General features: G+C 49.5%; 7 protein-coding genes across 7 annotated transcripts; 4 read left to right on the top strand and 3 right to left on the bottom strand.

The window, feature by feature from the left end:
* Nucleotides 1-61: 61 nt before the first annotated feature.
* Nucleotides 62-2698, top strand: N7511_008027 (cullin family protein; the record flags this gene model as incomplete). The annotated part of the gene is made up of 4 exons (XM_057130404.1): nt 62-106; nt 162-548; nt 601-2474; nt 2527-2698. The coding sequence occupies 4 exons, from the start codon at nt 62-64 to the stop codon at nt 2696-2698; spliced, it is 2478 nt and encodes an 825-aa protein (XP_056982187.1).
* Nucleotides 2699-3144: 446 nt separating this feature from the next.
* sld5 (putative GINS DNA replication complex subunit Sld5) lies at nt 3145-4023 on the bottom strand (the record flags this gene model as incomplete). The annotated part of the gene is made up of 1 exon (XM_057130403.1): nt 3145-4023. The coding sequence occupies one exon, from the start codon at nt 4021-4023 to the stop codon at nt 3145-3147; it is 879 nt and encodes a 292-aa protein (XP_056982186.1).
* Nucleotides 4024-4608: 585 nt separating this feature from the next.
* On the bottom strand, nt 4609-7736 carry N7511_008025 (uncharacterized protein; the record flags this gene model as incomplete). Its single annotated transcript, XM_057130402.1, has 7 exons — nt 4609-4918; nt 4984-5088; nt 5138-5258; nt 5691-5724; nt 5781-6764; nt 6814-7399; nt 7447-7736. 7 exons carry the CDS (start codon nt 7734-7736, stop codon nt 4609-4611), a joined length of 2430 nt encoding a protein of 809 aa, XP_056982185.1.
* Nucleotides 7737-9693: 1957 nt separating this feature from the next.
* On the top strand, nt 9694-10470 carry N7511_008024 (uncharacterized protein; the record flags this gene model as incomplete). Its single annotated transcript, XM_057130401.1, has 1 exon — nt 9694-10470. The coding sequence occupies one exon, from the start codon at nt 9694-9696 to the stop codon at nt 10468-10470; it is 777 nt and encodes a 258-aa protein (XP_056982184.1).
* A 569-nt stretch (nt 10471-11039) lies between these two features.
* N7511_008023 (uncharacterized protein) lies at nt 11040-13020 on the top strand (the record flags this gene model as incomplete). The annotated part of the gene is made up of 6 exons (XM_057130400.1): nt 11040-11490; nt 11550-11790; nt 11843-11858; nt 11905-12072; nt 12131-12284; nt 12353-13020. The coding sequence occupies 6 exons, from the start codon at nt 11040-11042 to the stop codon at nt 13018-13020; spliced, it is 1698 nt and encodes a 565-aa protein (XP_056982183.1).
* A 422-nt stretch (nt 13021-13442) lies between these two features.
* On the bottom strand, nt 13443-15104 carry N7511_008022 (unc-93 family MFS transporter; the record flags this gene model as incomplete). The annotated part of the gene is made up of 3 exons (XM_057130399.1): nt 13443-13713; nt 13762-14465; nt 14520-15104. 3 exons carry the CDS (start codon nt 15102-15104, stop codon nt 13443-13445), a joined length of 1560 nt encoding a protein of 519 aa, XP_056982182.1.
* Nucleotides 15105-15764: 660 nt separating this feature from the next.
* Nucleotides 15765-17092, top strand: N7511_008021 (N-acetylglucosamine-6-phosphate deacetylase; the record flags this gene model as incomplete). The annotated part of the gene is made up of 2 exons (XM_057130398.1): nt 15765-16136; nt 16190-17092. 2 exons carry the CDS (start codon nt 15765-15767, stop codon nt 17090-17092), a joined length of 1275 nt encoding a protein of 424 aa, XP_056982181.1.
* Nucleotides 17093-17415: the final 323 nt, after the last annotated feature.

Below are 17415 nucleotides of genomic sequence, written 5' to 3'. Positions count from 1 at the left end.
CCAAAATTTGTCTACACATCCGTCACTCTTCCCTTTTTCATTGTTCTTGAAAGCTTGAAAAATGTCTATGAGAGCTCGCCACAAAATTAGAGCTCCCAAAAGGGGGGTAAGTGAATGCGGGGTGCAATTTGAAACTATTCACTGACTATAGATCACATTAGGGAACCTCAGCAGCGAAGCCTGAATCTTTCGACGCGATCTGGTCCGTTCTCTCATCGTCATTGACCGAAATTAATACAAAAAATGCCTCAACGCTGGCGTTCGAAGAGCTCTACCGTCATGCATACAAGATCGCTTTGATGATGCGGGGTGAAGAACTTCACGACAAGGTCAAGGAACTAGAGCAGCAATGGCTTCAGAACAACGTACAAAAGCTTATTACTGGGTCTATTTCTCCAATTCTCGTTAGAATGCACAACTCAGCAGACGCGCCAGACCAATCCAACGAGAGGCGAGAGGCGGGCGAGAAGTTCTTGGCCGCGCTCAAAGATGCTTGGGAAGATCATCAACTATGCATGGGCATGGTTACAGATGTTCTGATGTACATGGTATGTAGGAATAACCGGGTTCAATTCGCGACTTGATCTAATAATCCTCCAGGACCGCATGATCTTAGCCTCTCACACCAGGCCTTCCATCTATGTTGTCTGCATGGCACTGTTCCGTGACCATATTCTTCGGTCTTCTGTTCGCCCCGACTCTAATCTGCAGGTCATTGAAATGCTGGAATCCACCATTTTGTTCATGATCCAGCTGGAACGCTCTGGTCACATCATTGAGCGTCCATTAATCAGACACTGCATCCAAATGATGGAGGGTCTCTACGAAACCATCACAGAGGATGAAAGTACAAAGCTTTATCTCACAATTTTCGAACCAGCTTTCCTTGATACAAGCAAGGATTTCTACCAAGCCGAAGGACGCCGATTATTGGAGATCGGTGATGCTGCCACTTTCTGTCGAATCACAATCCAGCGCATTGTCGAAGAACAAGAGCGATGCCAGTATACTCTGGCTATTTCAACACAGACAAAAATTCTTGACCTGCTAGATGAGCACTTGATTCGCACCAACATCACAGAAGTCGTCAAGCTTGAAGGAACCGGTGTACGACACATGCTCGACCACAACCAGCTCGATGCATTGCGCGATGTTTACTCACTGAACGCAAGAGTTGACCCCAAAAAGGAAGCCCTGGTCAAGGAAGTCAACAAGAGGATCGTGGAGATGGGTAAGGATATCAACGCTTCGTCAAAACCTGTTCCGCCAACCCCGGCTCCTGCTGCCCAGAAGGACGAAAAGAGCGATAAAAAAGAGAAAACAACAGAAAAGCAAAGGCCCGTGAACCAGCAAACAGAGTCCGCAATTCGCTGGGTTGATGAGATCTTGGGCCTCAAACGGAAATTCGACGAGGTCTGGGAAAAGGCGTTCCTGTCTGACCAAGGCCTTGAGAGTTCGATCATGGGCAGTTTTTCGGATTTCATCAACATGAACACTCGCAGCTCCGAGTTCCTTTCCCTATTTTTTGACGAGAACCTGAAGAAGGGCATCAAGGGAAAGACAGAGAGCGAGGTGGATTCTCTACTTGACAATGGCATTACGCTACTGCGCTATATCAAAGACAAGGACCTCTTCGAAACTTATTACAAGAAGCATTTGTCACGTCGTCTTTTGATGAAGCGCGCTGCCAGCATGGATGCGGAGAGACAGATGATTTCCAAAATGAAGATGGAAGTCGGCAATCAATTTACCCAGCGCATTGAATCCATGTTCAAGGACATGACAATTTCCGAAGACCTGAGTGCCAACTACAAAGATCACGTATTAAAAACGGGGGATCCCGACCAGAAGCCCGTGGATCTGGAGGTCAATGTTCTCACCAGCAACATGTGGCCAATGGACATCATGGCGAGCACGAAAGATGGAATAGTTCAACTACCCTGCCTCTACCCGAAGGAAATCTCCTCCCTCATCCAAAGTTTCGAGCGATTCTACCTCGGCAAACACAACGGCCGCAAGCTGTCCTGGCAAGGCAGTATGGGCACTGGTGACATCCGAGCCACCTTCAAACGACCCAATGGCAAAGTCCAGCGCTACGAGCTCAACGTTTCGACATATGCCATGGTTATCCTTATGCTGTTCAACGATACACCAGATGGTGAGCCGCTAACTTACGAAGAAATTCAAACCCGCACCCAAATCCCCGACCACGACTTAATCCGAAACCTGCAATCGCTGGCCGTTGCTCCCAAGACTCGAGTCTTGAAAAAGGATCCAATGAGCAAGAATGTCCAACCTACAGATCGCTTCTTCTTTAATCACGAATTCCACAGCCCATTCGTGAAGGTGCGCATTGGTGTTGTCAGCGGTGGCGCGAATAAGGTCGAGAACGTGGACCAGCGCAAGGAAACCGAGGAGAAGATGAGCGAGGAACGCGGCGGTACCATTGAGGCCGCTATCGTGCGTATCATGAAGTATGTTCCTGTTTTCTTATCCTTCCATGATGTATACACTAACAGTTTCTAGACAACGGAAAAACCTCACGCATCAACAATTAATGACAGAGGTCATTTCTCAGTTGAATTCTCGTTTCATCCCCGATGTTCACATGATTAAGCGTCGTATTGAGAGTTTGATTGACCGTGAATATCTGGAGCGCATTTCCGAGGAGCCACCTACTTATGGTTATATTGCGTGAATTGATCCCATGGCAATGGCTTTGGTTTACTTGCTTTATGTTCTCATGATCTTATGATCCAGTTCTCGGCATATTGGCGGTTGCTGTTAGGGTTCTTTGTGTTTTGCTTTGCGTTTAGCGACTGGCGTCTCCGAGGAGAAGAGTGGAAAAGAAAGCACTGATCTTGTCAAAGATCATGCATGTCATGTACTTTGCTTTTTATTATCCTTCGTTTTGGCTGTTAGCCTGTTAGTTTAGAAATAGACCTGGCCACTCCGGGCATACATCTCAGTAAGACTGTGCTGAGATTCCACAACCAAAACCATAGCATATATGAACATAGAACAAAGCCTCAACCGAGTACCGAGTATATAACCCATCACCCATAACAGAAAACACACAACGCCAGCCCAAGTGCAAGAATGCCAATGCCGCTATCAAAAACGAATCCAAATTTCCAACCCCCTTCACAACAACTCAACCTCCCCCCTCCCCCAAGCATCCTTCACTCCCTCCCACCTCACAACCCAAACATCCCCCATCCGCATCGTAACCCCATAATCCCCCCCATCCTCCTCCCCTCCAACAACAACAGGAACCTCAACACCCAAGCACCGAACAAAAACAACCTCCCGAACCTCTGGTCCCTGAATCATGCTCGTCCCCCCAGCATTGTCATCCAACCGCCTCAATTGTCTCGGAAATGCACCCATAAACGACCCCGCATAATGGCCCGCCAACAGCGTCTGATGCGAATGCAAAAATGCAGCCTCCGGCTCAGACAGCGGCGCCAGATCATCCAGCGAGGAAATATCAGGCACGGAATCTTCGGGTTGAGCGTTGGCGGCTGTTGATTGGGATTGGGACTGGGATTGGGATTGCGAGAGGGGGTTTTTGTTGCGCGAGGCTAGCTGGACGAGGTAGTGCATGCTGTATTTTGTGATCTTTGCGAGCCGCGCCCGTAGTAGACTGCGGATGATGTATTGCGTGCGTGCGAGGTCTGTTTGGAGGATTGAGAGGCGGAGGTTGAGGTTGGGGTTGTGCGTTGTTGTGCTTTGCATGGCTGTGTCGCCGGAGGAGGCGGCCAGGTCTTCAATTGCTTCGATCTGCGGGGGATTCAGTCTGGTTAGGGTTGTTTGGCTCTTGGGGGTTTGTTGCGCGCTGCTTACCTGCATCCGAACCCGGTCCATCATGCGCTCCATCAGTGGTGCCGGCCATGGTAGAACTTCCGAGACGGCGCGTTCGGCGACCCAGAAGCGCGTCAGGAGCTGGTGGTCCAGCGCTGCTGACTCGGGGCTGGCGCCTGGGCCGCGATCGACCGAGGCGAGAATGTCGTCGATGTCCATTGCGGGTTTGTTGGAGGAAATTGTAGGGTGGAGCGCGATATAGGGCGGAGTAGGTGCCCCAGGCATAAACCCACCTCGAATTGAATTGATTTGAGGATATTCACGTCTGAGTGGAAGTGAGGAACATTGATTGAATAGCAGGGTCTTACTTTAACATTGCGCTTACAGCTTGCATGGCTTCTCAACCCCCTGCACAATGATCGACAGAGATCCAATCTACTTTCAAACTAGTTTATTAGTATGATTTGACCCAGGACTGGCCATTCAAGATATGTCATTAGAATAGAGATGTGAACAATGTACGAGAACACAGAATTATTTAGTCGAGTCCCATTCTTTCAGAGACATTCGCCCGCGCCCAGCTGTCTTTTGATGTGGGATCAGAACCGAAAAAAAAGGCATCAACAGCAAACGAGAAACAAAAAGCAATCCACCCATACGGGTATCCGTTCATATCAAAGAAGAAAAGTCCATGCATCGCACCATCCGGTTAACGCCGTAAAACATTAGGTTTCAGTGTACTGAGGAAATGCAAATCAGACTTTAAAGCCATACTCATCAAGGCTCTGGTTCAGTGTCTAACGTCTAGACCTTGCTCGCATTTGGGGGCGGGCCGGCTGGAGGCGAGTAGGGCTGTTGGCCATTGTAGGCGTGTGGTGGGGGTTGCATTTCAATTCCATGCTCTTGTGGTGGTCCGTTCTGGGCCCCGAAGTAGCCATAGTTCTGCGGGTTGGCGCTGTATTGGGGAGGCGCATTCTGTTGATAGTAGGGGTCGCCGTAAGGAGGCTGGTAGACGGGCTGGTTTGGCGGAGGAGGTCCCGGGGGAGGCGCCATCCATCCTGTGCCGGTCATAGGGCGCTGACCATGGGTTCTGCGACGGCGTGCGTTGAAGCATCTGGATCTTGTTAGCTCTTGAGCTTGCGCGTGGGGAATTCTGGAGAGGATTCCTGTCCAACTTACGCAAAACCGAAGAAGAGAAGGAAAGCAACACCGACGATCACGGCGAATGCCACCCAGCGGCCCCAGGAGTCCCAGGTAGAGTAGCAGCCATCATAGCCATCATAGCTGGATTACTGTTAGTCCATGCTACCGGAGAAAATATCTGACAACTTACCAGTTGTATCGGGGGTAAATGATCGCCATGAGGAAGGGGGTGAAGGAAGAGAGAAGTGAAGCAGAAGATCGCTTGTCCTGAGATGTCCGACGTAATCGTAGGGGCTGGGCGGTGGGTGGGGCTTGGCACTAGGCTACAGTAGTACCGGAGACCTGTCCACTCGCACCGGTTTGGCTTGGGAATCAAGTATTGAGTACAAAAGGATTATAGCAGAAATGTAGAATGGCAGTATACAGTCGCTGAATAAAATCGCTGAATAAACCCACATGGAATTGCTGAATAGACGAGCTAAGTACTGCAAGTGTAAAAAAATAGTAGTAGGCGCAGCGCGTGGCGCAGTGTTCCACTTTCGATCGACGGGGCGCAGGGCTGAGAGGCAAAAAAGGCGGTGCATTCGAGTATTTGTATTTGACTTTGCTCTGGGAACGGTGGAAATGGGTATAAAGGTAATATATGTAATGGATATATGTAGTTAAAAGCTCTATAAATTGCCTGGGACTCGAGCCGAGGTTCAAGTGGTGATGTAGTATAAAAAAAAATGTTCAAGCCTCACACTCCACCAACCGTGTCCGATGCTCCAAATTAATCTATACATGTCAGTCAGTAATTCACTTAATCAGAGATCACATATTTCGGTGCATACCGGTGCAATAGGAACCGGCGGAGCCGGCACAGCCGGCAACGCCGTGATCGAACCACTCTCACTCCTCATATCTAAACTCGGCTCTCGGCCATGGGATACATTAGCCTCCTCATCCAGGGTCATCTGCACAGACATGACGTGAATTCGGGGTGAAATATCGGGTTTCGGTTTGAAGGAGTGCGTAGGCAGGACATCAAAGGTCTCCTGTACCCATGACATCTGCCTTTCCAGGTCCGGCCCGGAGAGGTCATTCTGGCCTTGATTTTGTAGAGTAGTAGACGACTTGGTGCGGAAGATGCTGCTGGGCCATTCCTTGGTCTTTGCGAGTGGCCGTGCACAGCAGGACGCGTTTTTGGATACGTTATCCCAGGCCTCGACCACGCGGTCGCTTTTCAGGAATTGGGAGATTTGGTCTTTCATGCTCTCTCGGCTGCTAGTGAGCTTGTTGTGGGTCTCTTGTCGTGCTTGTGTGGGTGATTTGACCATGGATTGTCGGGTTACTGGTCGTGGAGTTGTGCAGAAGGCTCGTAGTTGCTCTATTGAAAGAGTTCGTGATGGCCTTGATGGTTGTGACGGGGCGGTCTTGGGTCTGGTTTGCTTGAGGTCGATCTTTTCGCTGGCAGATCGTTTGGGTAAGAATTGTTTGGAAAGCTTTCGTTTTAGTAGTCCGGGGGTGGACGGTGTTGATGGAAGAGGTGGTGGTGCGTCGCCGGCGCCAGCGCGGGCTTCTCCTATAAGAGCACTGCATGATTTGGCCCGACTGAGAAGCTTGCGTCGCAAACCATCGCTCTGATTTGGATTTGCGGGAGTCTTGGGTTGTTCTTGGGGTGTGGCGGGTGGACTCTTGGAAGATGTCCGCCGTGATTTGGATAATGGATCGCGAGGGAGAGGTTTCTCCGGTACAGGACTCTCTCTTTCAAAGAGTCTCTGTCTGACTGACTTGCTTCGCCTTGCAATCTTTTTACTTTGTTCAACAAAGGACCGCTGTTCAAATTAGTACAAGGTATGCCGCTTGGAAGTTTTGGCAACTCACCACATCCTTTCTGCTTGCTACACCTACGCGGCGTTGCATTTCTGTAGTTGCAAGACCCAACTGACTCAGTGCTTTCTGAAGGGCAGTGCCACGTCGACGAAGCTTGGAGATGGCCACAATCCAGCCCTCCATGTTGTCCATCATGGTCTGGCGAAAGGCGCTGAGGCTGTCGGCCTCGAAGCAACCCTCGTCCGCAAGTTCTCGAAAGTAGAACCAAAGGGCACCCATGGCCTCCTTGGCCTTTTGAAGATCTTTGAGGGCATCTGTGATGGCCAAGGTGAATCTGTAGATGGAATGTTCGATCTGATCGTTATAAGACACCACTGAGAGTCGGAAAGCTCGATCTTGAAGCATCTCATCAAAGACATCTAGGTTACTCAAAGGCAAACTGAGATATTGAATCCGGGTGCGAACATCCAATCGAATGATCATAAAATCCTCCGTGGTCCTCTGCAAGAAGCCATCTAGCTCGTCGACGTGAGTCTGGAGAATTTTCATGACTGAAACTTCCGATTTGGCGAGTTTCTTGCCAAGAAGATGAACTCCAAAGACCATTTGGGAGATCAATTTCCAGAATGGATGATATCTGTACGGGTTAGCTCCTGCTCATATCCAATCCAATTGGTTTCCAACCTTTCCAAGTCTCTTTGGCGCCATTTCCTCCCACAGAGACGCTCATAGTCGTCATTCTCCAAAAGATCGCGCCGCCGGGTCTGCGCGTCCAATTCAACGACATATTCCTTTGCCGAGCCATTGGTCGTTTCCACAATGGATTCTTCAAATGGACCTTGGAGCTGAGCAATTGGATGCGTGGGATACGGACTAGGCTCGTCCTCAATGACCGGAGGTAGTGTTGACTCTGGACGCTTTCTTGCACTTGCACTACTATGGGCGCGAACAGGAGTTCCAAGCCCAGACGCCATGGTTGCGGGTGGTGTTGTTCTAGAGCAGGACAATATCCGCCGATGTAAGAATTGCACTTCCTGGTCGCGACCGTTAGGCTAAGTTCAAGCCCGTATCCGCAGGGACGGGCCGAATATAAACAGTCAAATCACGGGAACCAGCCTGAAGAGGCTTGGGTCATGATGAAGCAAAAGCAAAAGCAAGAAATGGCTGGCGATGCAAGGTTAGGGTTAATTTTGGGATGTGAAGGAGAAACACCGGGGCTGTGGATCGAACCAAACGTACCCCTCGGGTTCTGACACAAACCAAGCTGTGGAATTGGAAATTGGAATTCGGGAATTGGAAACACTGTATTGGAACTGGGAAAGAAAGGAAGAATTTCCAATCGTATGGTCTATAGACAAAGAACAGCGAATCTCGGCGATTAGGCCCAGATGGTTCATTTGGCCAGTACAATTTCCTTTCATTTGGGAGATTTCAACGGGGTCAGACTTTTGATTACACAGTGGAGACAGGGGCTGTCTTTGTTGGCACATTTCCCACCCGGATCAAACGGACAAATCATAGAATCGCCTCATCTCCAAGGTGGAAATGAATCCGATCCCGCGTGGAAAGGCTGGACGATCTCCGGGTCTGAGACCTTGGACTCGGGGAATGGGTTCTTCCGCATGAAACAGCTTAAGACATGAATTACGAGGCACTGGTTAGGGCTTCACCTTGCATGTACGTGATTTGATTACGGTCCTTACCTCTCGACTGACAATATTTGGAGGGAAATCAATGAATGGGGAGGTATTGCCTACCCTTACGGCTCCCAGTAGACAAATGCCGAGACCCTCCGTTCGACCATGTTTTGCTATGCTTAACTTTATCGAGTTCCTGAGCCTCGTTCTAAAAAAAACCCCTCTGAATTTTACTCGAGGATTTACAGTAGGAAATGATATGCGGTTCTAGCCCGCGTACCTGAACGCGAACATCCCCTATATTGCTAGCTCAGTATATCCCCGAAGGTCGGCTCTTCCATGACAAACTAATCGCGACTAACTCTCGACTACTGAGACACTATTTGACAATGCCTTTATTACGATGTTCATGCTAAATCACAGGTTCCATTGCTGCCTGAGGCAGCCATCTCGGCCTATACTTCCACGCGTGTGGCGTCGGGCGATGGACTCTCCACTAGCGTCGAGGCAAGCAATTTGCTTTCGCTTAAAATTATTACGCTTGAAGAGCGGAATGCCCCTCTCGGAGATGTGGTGGCACCCTCTCGGCTTTGGGCCGAAGGTTGATCTTCTCCATTCTCCATTCTTATAGTTCGTGAAGAGTCGAGTGACATGGTCCACAATCCTATGGCAAGGATCAGAATGAGGCTATTGGAAGACCAACCTCGCTTCTAGGAGCATGTTCTCGGTGTGGCCGGGCCTAATGCACGACTTGCGTATCCATCACTCTATATCACTGCCTGAATAGGGAATAGTGGACGTATCCATGCTAGTCTGTGTCATACTGTCTATTCTATCAATATAGCTGAGGGAGGAGCTACTGTCGGGCAGCAGCTTGGAGTATAGTGTCTCTTTGGTGCCATCTTTGCTTCTTGAGTGCCACGTTAAATATATACTCATAACCCAAGTCCTTTCACATCCTCAAATCGTCACAGCACCCGCGGACTGAAACATATCCATGACTCTCAATGCACCAACGTGAAATCAATTACGCAAATCCTCTGTCAAGATGAGCTTATGGTCAAAATAGGCGACTTTAGAGCCGACAGGGCTCTAGGGCAGACATGGCGAGCTGAAGCCAGACGTGGACATCGCAATCCAATGGAATGGATCGGCTTTTTCATCCATTTGCAAAAGAATACCTAACACCATAGTTACGGAATATGGTCCTGCTGAATACAAATATCGGACCTGCCATGTAACATCTGAACCACTGCTCAGCCAAGTCTCATCACATTGACAGTTCCTCTCTGCCATGGTTCAACTCTTCATACTCGCACTCGCCAGCCTAACAGGACTGGCAAATGCACTACCAGTGAATGAAGACAGTCCTGGCTTAATCCCACGCGATTCTTGCCAGATTGCTACGGATTATACTACCACAGTGACTGCCACTGCCACCTCCATCAGCACAGTGATTGTCACCAGTACCAGCCTCACCAGTTCTACTGAACCAATCGTCACATCAACTCCCCAATGCACAACGCTCGCTATCAAAAGGTTCAGCATAGGCGACACCAATCAAACCACAGTAGCGCAAGCAAATCTCTACTCAGGCAGCGACATTGTCATCGACACCGACTCCCTCTTCGGTCCCTTCACCAACCCATTCCCGTCAACTGATACTTGGTTCGGCCAAATCCCCAGTGTGTCTTTGCTGTTCACTTGCGACAGCGAATGGCGCGTTTGGATCAGTTATGAAGGGGCTGGAACTTATACACTCTCTCCAGGCTCTCTCGATCTGAGCCCTGACGCCCTAAGTGTCGGTCCTACTACCCCTATCGGTGGCTCCAGTATCAATATCTATGCTGTTGTTTGGGGGGTTGATCTGATCACCAATCAAGTCGTTATCAACAGCTTGTATAATTGTCAGGGGAGTGCGAATCGGTTCACGTGGAATGATGCATTCATGCATGCAGATGCTTGGACTGGACATGAGAAGACGGGTGCTATTTACTATATTGATTCCAGTGGGGAGTTGCAGATTCTCTATGGTAGACAAGGGACTTATGGGACTTTTCCCTGGCCGTGAATTAAGGGTTAGGGTCGACGCCACAGACTCAACATAGCGTTATAACGTATTGCTTGTTGCTGAATGCTGAATGCTGAATGCATACTTCTCCCGCTTCCCACTTCCCACTCTCCTTCCATATCATTTCTCGGATTTTTCAAGGCAGAATTAATAATCATGCAAATACTGAAGCCTACAGTTCTTGGCATGCAATCTGTCGATCTTCCCCTCACCCAGCCTCCAAGCCCAGGGACAGCGACAACTCTTGGCCAGCCCTCCGTTAAGCCTATCCCCGCTAGTATGATGTGACCTTCCCCGGAGCTCCAACGGAGTACCTGATTAGGCGATTAGGCCCCCTGTTTATACCGATCATACCAGACCCTCTGAGGAAATCTTGGGCGCCGATTGCGAACAGCCGACTCGCATGCTGCCGGTTATCTTCCTTCTCGACTCCGATGCAGACTAATCTCTTCCCCCCCTCTCGGCTAGGGGGCAGGCGCAAGTACTATAAGTACCCCCCGCTTGTCCCTTGTATCCTCAGGTGATTCCTGGAATAGCCATTCCCAGATAGAGGGTTTACTTCTTCAGCCATGCGTGTCTCAACCTGGATCCCATTGTTACTGCCTCTTGTGTCGGCCGTGCCACAGAATCCTGTCTATGAAGCAATTACTCGTCGCCAGTTACCCAAGGAGCCGACTGGGGTGAAGACAATCAAGACGGCCAATAATGTGACGATTCGCTACAAGGAACCCGGGAAAGAGGGTGTTTGCGAGACAACACCCGGTGTCAAGTCTTATTCGGGCTATGTTGACCTCTCGCCGACAGAGCATACATTCTTCTGGTTCTTCGAGGCTCGCCATGATCCGAAAAATGCCCCGATTACGTTGTGGTTGAATGGTGGCCCTGGAAGTGATTCTCTCATTGGGTTATTTGAGGAATTGGGCCCTTGTCGTATTAATAATGAGTCTGAGTCCGAGATTAACCCTCACTCGTGGAATGAGGTTTCGAATATGCTGTTCCTGTCTCAGCCGCTTGGTGTTGGTCAGTTTTATTTCGACATGTTGCATTTCTCCTTGAAGGTTTTGGCTGACAATTAGCAGGCTTCTCATATGCTGAAAAGGCTCCTGGTACACTTAACCCCGTGACTGGGGTATTTGAAGATGCAGACTTTGCAGGCGTTGATGGTCGTTATCCGGTCATTAATGCTACCAAGATTGATACTACCAATCTCGCTGCGATCGCTACCTGGGAAGTCCTGCAGGGATTCCTGGGTGCTCTCCCAAAGCTGGACTCAAAAATCAAGTCGAAGAGTTTCAATCTGTGGACTGAAAGCTATGGAGGGTGAGTCTCCCTTCCACGTTGCATGTGTCTTGATTGCCTCTAACCTCTCTAGACACTATGGCCCTGCCGTAAGCCAATCTTCCACCCATTTTGGATCTTTGACTAACAAAACAGTTCTTCGATCACTTCTACAAAGAAAACGAGAAGATCAAAAACGGTACCCAACAGGGTATCCAACTCGACTTCAACACCCTCGGCATTATAAACGGAATCATCGACGAGGGCATCCAAGCTCCTCACTATCCTGAGTTTGCCGTGAACAACACTTACGGTATCAAGTCTGTGAGTTCACCAGTCTTCCATCAGATATATTCAAATACAAGAGCTGACCCACATCAAGGTCAACGACACAGTGTACAATTACATGAAATTCGCCAACGGAATGCCAAACGGCTGCCAAGACCAAATAGCCTACTGCAAACAGACAAACCGCACCTCCCTAGCAGATTTCTCTATCTGCACAGAAGCAACAAACATGTGTCGCGACAATGTTGGTGAGTACCCAACCGAGCCCTTCCAGCCCTTCTCCCTCCAAACACCATCCTGGTTTCTCTATCCATAGACATCAACCATAACCCATACATACTTACCAGCCTGAATACAGAGGGCCCTTATTACTCCTTTGGAAACAGAGGCGTCTATGATATCCGCCATCCATACGACGACCCAACCCCAGAAAGCTACTATTCATCCTACCTCGCCAAAGACACCGTCCTAAACGCCATAGGCGTCGACATAAATTACACACAGTCCAACAACGAGATCTACTACGCTTTCCAGCAAACAGGCGACTTTGTCTGGCCGAATTTCCTCGAAGACCTAGAGGACATTCTCTCAAAACCAGTCCGCGTGGCTCTCATCTACGGCGATGCCGACTATATCTGTAACTGGTTTGGTGGGCAGGCTATCTCCCTGGCTGCGAAGTACAAGCATAGTAAGCAGTTCAAGAAGGCCGGTTATGCGCCTTTTACCGTTGACGGTGTCGAGTACGGTGAGACGAGGGAGTTTGGGAACTTTTCCTTTACTAGGGTTTATGAAGCTGGCCATGAGGTGCCTTATTATCAGCCTGTTGCTGCCTTGCAGTTGTTCAATCGGACGCTGTTTGGGTGGGAGTTGCCTGATGGTGTGCGGAAGTTGAAGGATGGGTTCGGGACTGAGGGGGATGCAGTGGCTACTCATACGCAGTCTTCTGTGCCTTTGCCATCGGCTACCAAGGCGGAGTTGATATAGACGGGTGGGATAGTTGTAGAGGAGAATTATGGCATGCATGTTTGATACGTGTATATTCATGCCTGGTTGATGATTGACGATATTTCTGAAATATGAAGTCATTGGAATGTATAGCTTACAAGGCCAATATAATCTCATAACTCAACTCAAATCCCTGACAACGATAACGTTAAACCAAAAGCTATACTAGCCAGAAAATCCCAAATGGCACCGGCCCTAGGGAACTTGTCAAAATAATGTACAAGAATTTGAAAAAGTAAGTGATCGACATTGAACATCATTGCATATTTAGAGGCGAGCCTCGCAAGTATAGAAATAGCACGCCTCGTGAATGCAAATATCGTCACACCTGTTGTAAGATACAGAAGAGCATGGGAATTATAATTCTAATGACCGTGGTGGTACACAAGGGATTGCTCCCATCAGGCTTTAGGGGTAGGCTCGTCGTTGGAATCGTGGAGCGTCTCAGTGGGGGTATGAGTCTCTGTTTGAGGCTTCTCGAAATCGGAGAGCTCAGTGGTAGTGCCGAGGACGTCGTTGGCTGTTTCGTCGGAGAAACGTAGGTCATCTTCGACAGCGGTGCTTTCCTTGATCTTGAAGAAGATCACAGGGGAGGCAAACAGCATGCTGCCGACGAGCAGACCCCAACAGGAAGCAAACTCGGTCATATAGGCGGTTTTCTTTGCATCCAGGCTAGAGGATGTTAGTTGGGATCAATAAATAGAGACGTGGATTACTCACCTCCACATGCCAGCGGCACCAGCCGACTGGATACCCTTGTAGAAACCGGCAAAGTTGGCCAACTTGCGAGCGTTGTTGGACAAAGAGCCCATGTACCAGTAGGTACAGGTCTGGAAAGCAGCATCGTAGAATCCATAGAACATATACAAGAACATAGGTCCAATATAGCCACTGTCGGTGAAATCGGTCTCAATAGCACCACTCTCGCGAGTGTATCCCTTCTGGAAGGCATATCCACCTCCCCAGATACCCATTGTGACAGCCAGGAGAATACCGAAGTTGAGCTTGGCGCGCCAGGGACGCGTGAGACACTTGAGATCCAGTAACTGACCGAAGATGAAAGCGCCCACCATCTGCATGAGCCAGTAGAGAAGACTGTTCAGGGCGCGGGTGCGAACGTTAAAGTAGGCCAGGTTGACGGAGTTGAAGTGATATCCGTAGAACCAATTACTGGCCAGGAACATGGGGAACATGAGGATAATATATGAGTCGTTGACTAGAGTCTCCCACAATCCCAAAAATTCGGACTTCCAGGTTGGATTCTTGATCACAATCACACGGGAACCATCCTTGCGCTTGATATACTTGCAGTCCGCGAGACACCAGCAGAGAACGAAGCCGATGGCCATGAGGACCAGGAAAGCAATGTAGGTGCCATTGTTGACGCTGCCGGCTGTGGAGTGCATATTTTGGCCGAGGGGGACCTAAAATTGTTAGCCTCTTGCATCTCCTGGGAAATATCGATCAATTGCACGTACCAAGCTGCCAATGACACCTCCCAGATTAAAGATCACCCAGAACACCGCAATATATTTGCCCTTTTCATGTTCTTGGGGGTAACTCAGCATCACCGCACCCTGTGCACACCACAGGAGACCCGCACAGACACCGAGGAAAGCTCCTGCGAAGATCAGGAAGCCGGAGTTCTGGTTGATATTGTAGGAGAGAAGCGAGGCCACGTAGAGGAAGTAGCCCAAGCCACCCATCGACAGGGTTAATCGCAGACCGATTCGATTGGCGATGGAGCCGGCGAAGAAGCCCACGACAGCAAAGGTACTATACAACGCGGTGTTGGAGTTGTTCACATCGGTCGCGTTGACCTGGCCACCGCCACCGAGACCACTGACGGCATTGAACATGCCCGGACACAGGAAGCAGACAAATGACACCAGATAGAGCTGGAACTCTGGCGAAGCAAAGTACGGAGCCTCCCATTTACCCAATTTGAAGAGTGGCTTGTACATCCACGCTGGGCCCAACACCGCCTGATCCACGCCAGACTCGGGATCCGGAGCCCTCGCAGAATCATACTGCGTCATCTCCTGCTTCTGTTCCTTCGCCATGGTTGAAGGAACAGGAACAGATCTACAGGGGGTGAAGATAAATAACAAAAGGGAACAAGGGGGGGGGGAGTGTGGAATGTGAGTTGGCTCCACGTGAAAATTTCAGGCGAAAATGGGATATGAGATAGACAATGGGAGGAGTGAAGTTTGAGTTAAGTCAAGAGTATGGTTTTTTTTTATAAAGCTGAAGATAATAGTCATAACCGAATCACACGATGGTCTTATCAAGACTCCATAATTATTCGATGTGACACTATTGAGCCGATCAGTGTCGGGGGTTTGCGGGGGGGGGACCAAGAGGGTCAAGATGGAGCAATCTGGAGAAGAGACCGTCGATGGGAGCGAACCAGGGGACGTAGAGAAGAAAAGAGAGAGTCATCAGAGAAAAGTAAGAGAAAGAGAAGAAAGAGAAAGAGAATCGAGTTCCACAGTGAATGCGACTCTGCCGGTCGCATTTGGGCCCGCATGCGGAGAGTTGCATGCGGGGAATCCCGTGACAGAGTGTGACAGGACGTGACAATACCAAATACAACATCGGCATGCCGAATGTCACTACACAGTTACATCATCAGCAGCTTCCCTTCTTTATATGCTCTGTTTTCCCGTCTTCGTTCGGACTTGACTTGACCTGACCTGACCCAGTCTTTGATCTCTGACATCATGCCGGGGAAAACTACCTCTTCCCCTCGTATCACCAAGTTCACCAACTGCCGCTTGGTGCGCGGCTCATCTTTGGTCGAACAAGATCTCTGGATTGATTCCCTAACCGGAAAGATCCTCAAGGACCAAGAAGCCTTCTATGAGCTGCACCTTTCCCCAGACGAGATTATTGATCTCGGTGGCCGCATTGTGGCCCCGGGCATGATCGACGTCCAACTCAACGGTGCTCACGGCTTCGACTTCTCTGTTCCATGTGACACAAAGGAGGAATATGATGAAGGTCTGCGCATGGTGAACCGTGGTCTCGCCCGTACCGGTGTCACCTCCTACTTGCCGACACTCGTTAGCTCAACCCCCGAGGTTTACTGGAAGGTAAGCAACACTCCATCTATACAACCTCGATCAACATACTGATAGTGACGCAGGTCCTCCCCTCCCTCGGTCCAACAGCAGGAAAACATCAACCCCAAGACGGTGCTGAATCTCTCGGTGCTCACGCCGAAGGACCATTCATCAGTCCTGGCCGCAACGGCATCCACAAGAAAGAGGTCTTGCGTGCAGCGCAAACCCTTCAGGACATCATGCACTGCTATGGCGCGGACAATATGCAGGGTTCAAATCCTATCAAGATGATCACAGCTGCCCCAGAAGTTGGCGACATGATGTCTCAAATCCCCGAAATCACCAAGAAGGATATTATCTTTGCCGTCGGCCACTCAGACGTCACATTCGAGCAGGCTGTGCAAGCTACCCACCAGGGTGCACGCATGATCACTCACCTCTTCAATGCCATGCGGTCGTTCTACCACCGAGACCCTGGTATCTTTGGCTTGCTTGGTCAAAGTGAGCGCAGGAGGCCGTTTTATGGTGTCATTGCCGATGGCATCCATTTGCATCCTACGTCGATCAAGATTGCGTACAATGCGCACCCGGAGGGGCTGGTTCTTGTCACTGATGCTATGCGGCTTTGTGGGTTGCCGGATGGTACTTATGAGTGGACGAATGGGGAGAGGATTGTAAAGACTGGTGCGCGCTTGACGCTTGAGGGATCGGATAAGATTGCTGGGTCTTCGGCGACGTTGATTGAGTGTGTGAACAATTTCCGTCGTTGGTCTGGAGCTTCTACTGCTGCTGCTATCAATGCTGTTACTGCAACTCCTGCTCGTCTGCTTGGCTTGCAGGGTGTGAAGGGCACACTGGATAGTGGTGCCGATGCGGATTTGGTGGTGCTGGGTGAGAATGATGATCCGTTCGCTGGTCCTACTTTGACTGTTGATCAGGTCTGGAAGCTTGGTGCTAAGATTCATGATACCGACAAGGTGATTTGAGGACAATTGTGTTTTTTATTTCTGTTTTTGTTTCGATATCTCGGGCTGGTTATAGGCGTTAGGCTGTCATTTGCATGAGCATAGAACAAACGCATGATCTTAGATCTACCACGATCTTGAATACCTCTCATGTTTGCTAGTCTGTTTACAATATTTATCTTATTATCATCATCCAAAGAGAAAACTAAAGATCAATTCATTTACTAGATGTCATGGTAAATATCAAGGAATCAAAAATGTCAGGTCCGTCTCGCAGACCGGGTGCAGCGGATCCATGTGGATGCGCCGCTCGCTTGTATGCAAAAAAATGAAACCAAAATCAA

Source organism: Penicillium nucicola, assembly GCF_028828085.1.
Source record: "Penicillium nucicola strain IBT 29836 chromosome Unknown utg000008l, whole genome shotgun sequence".
Classification (NCBI taxonomy): Eukaryota; Fungi; Ascomycota; class Eurotiomycetes; order Eurotiales; family Aspergillaceae; genus Penicillium; species Penicillium nucicola.
This window is presented reverse-complemented; position numbering and strand designations above follow the sequence as displayed.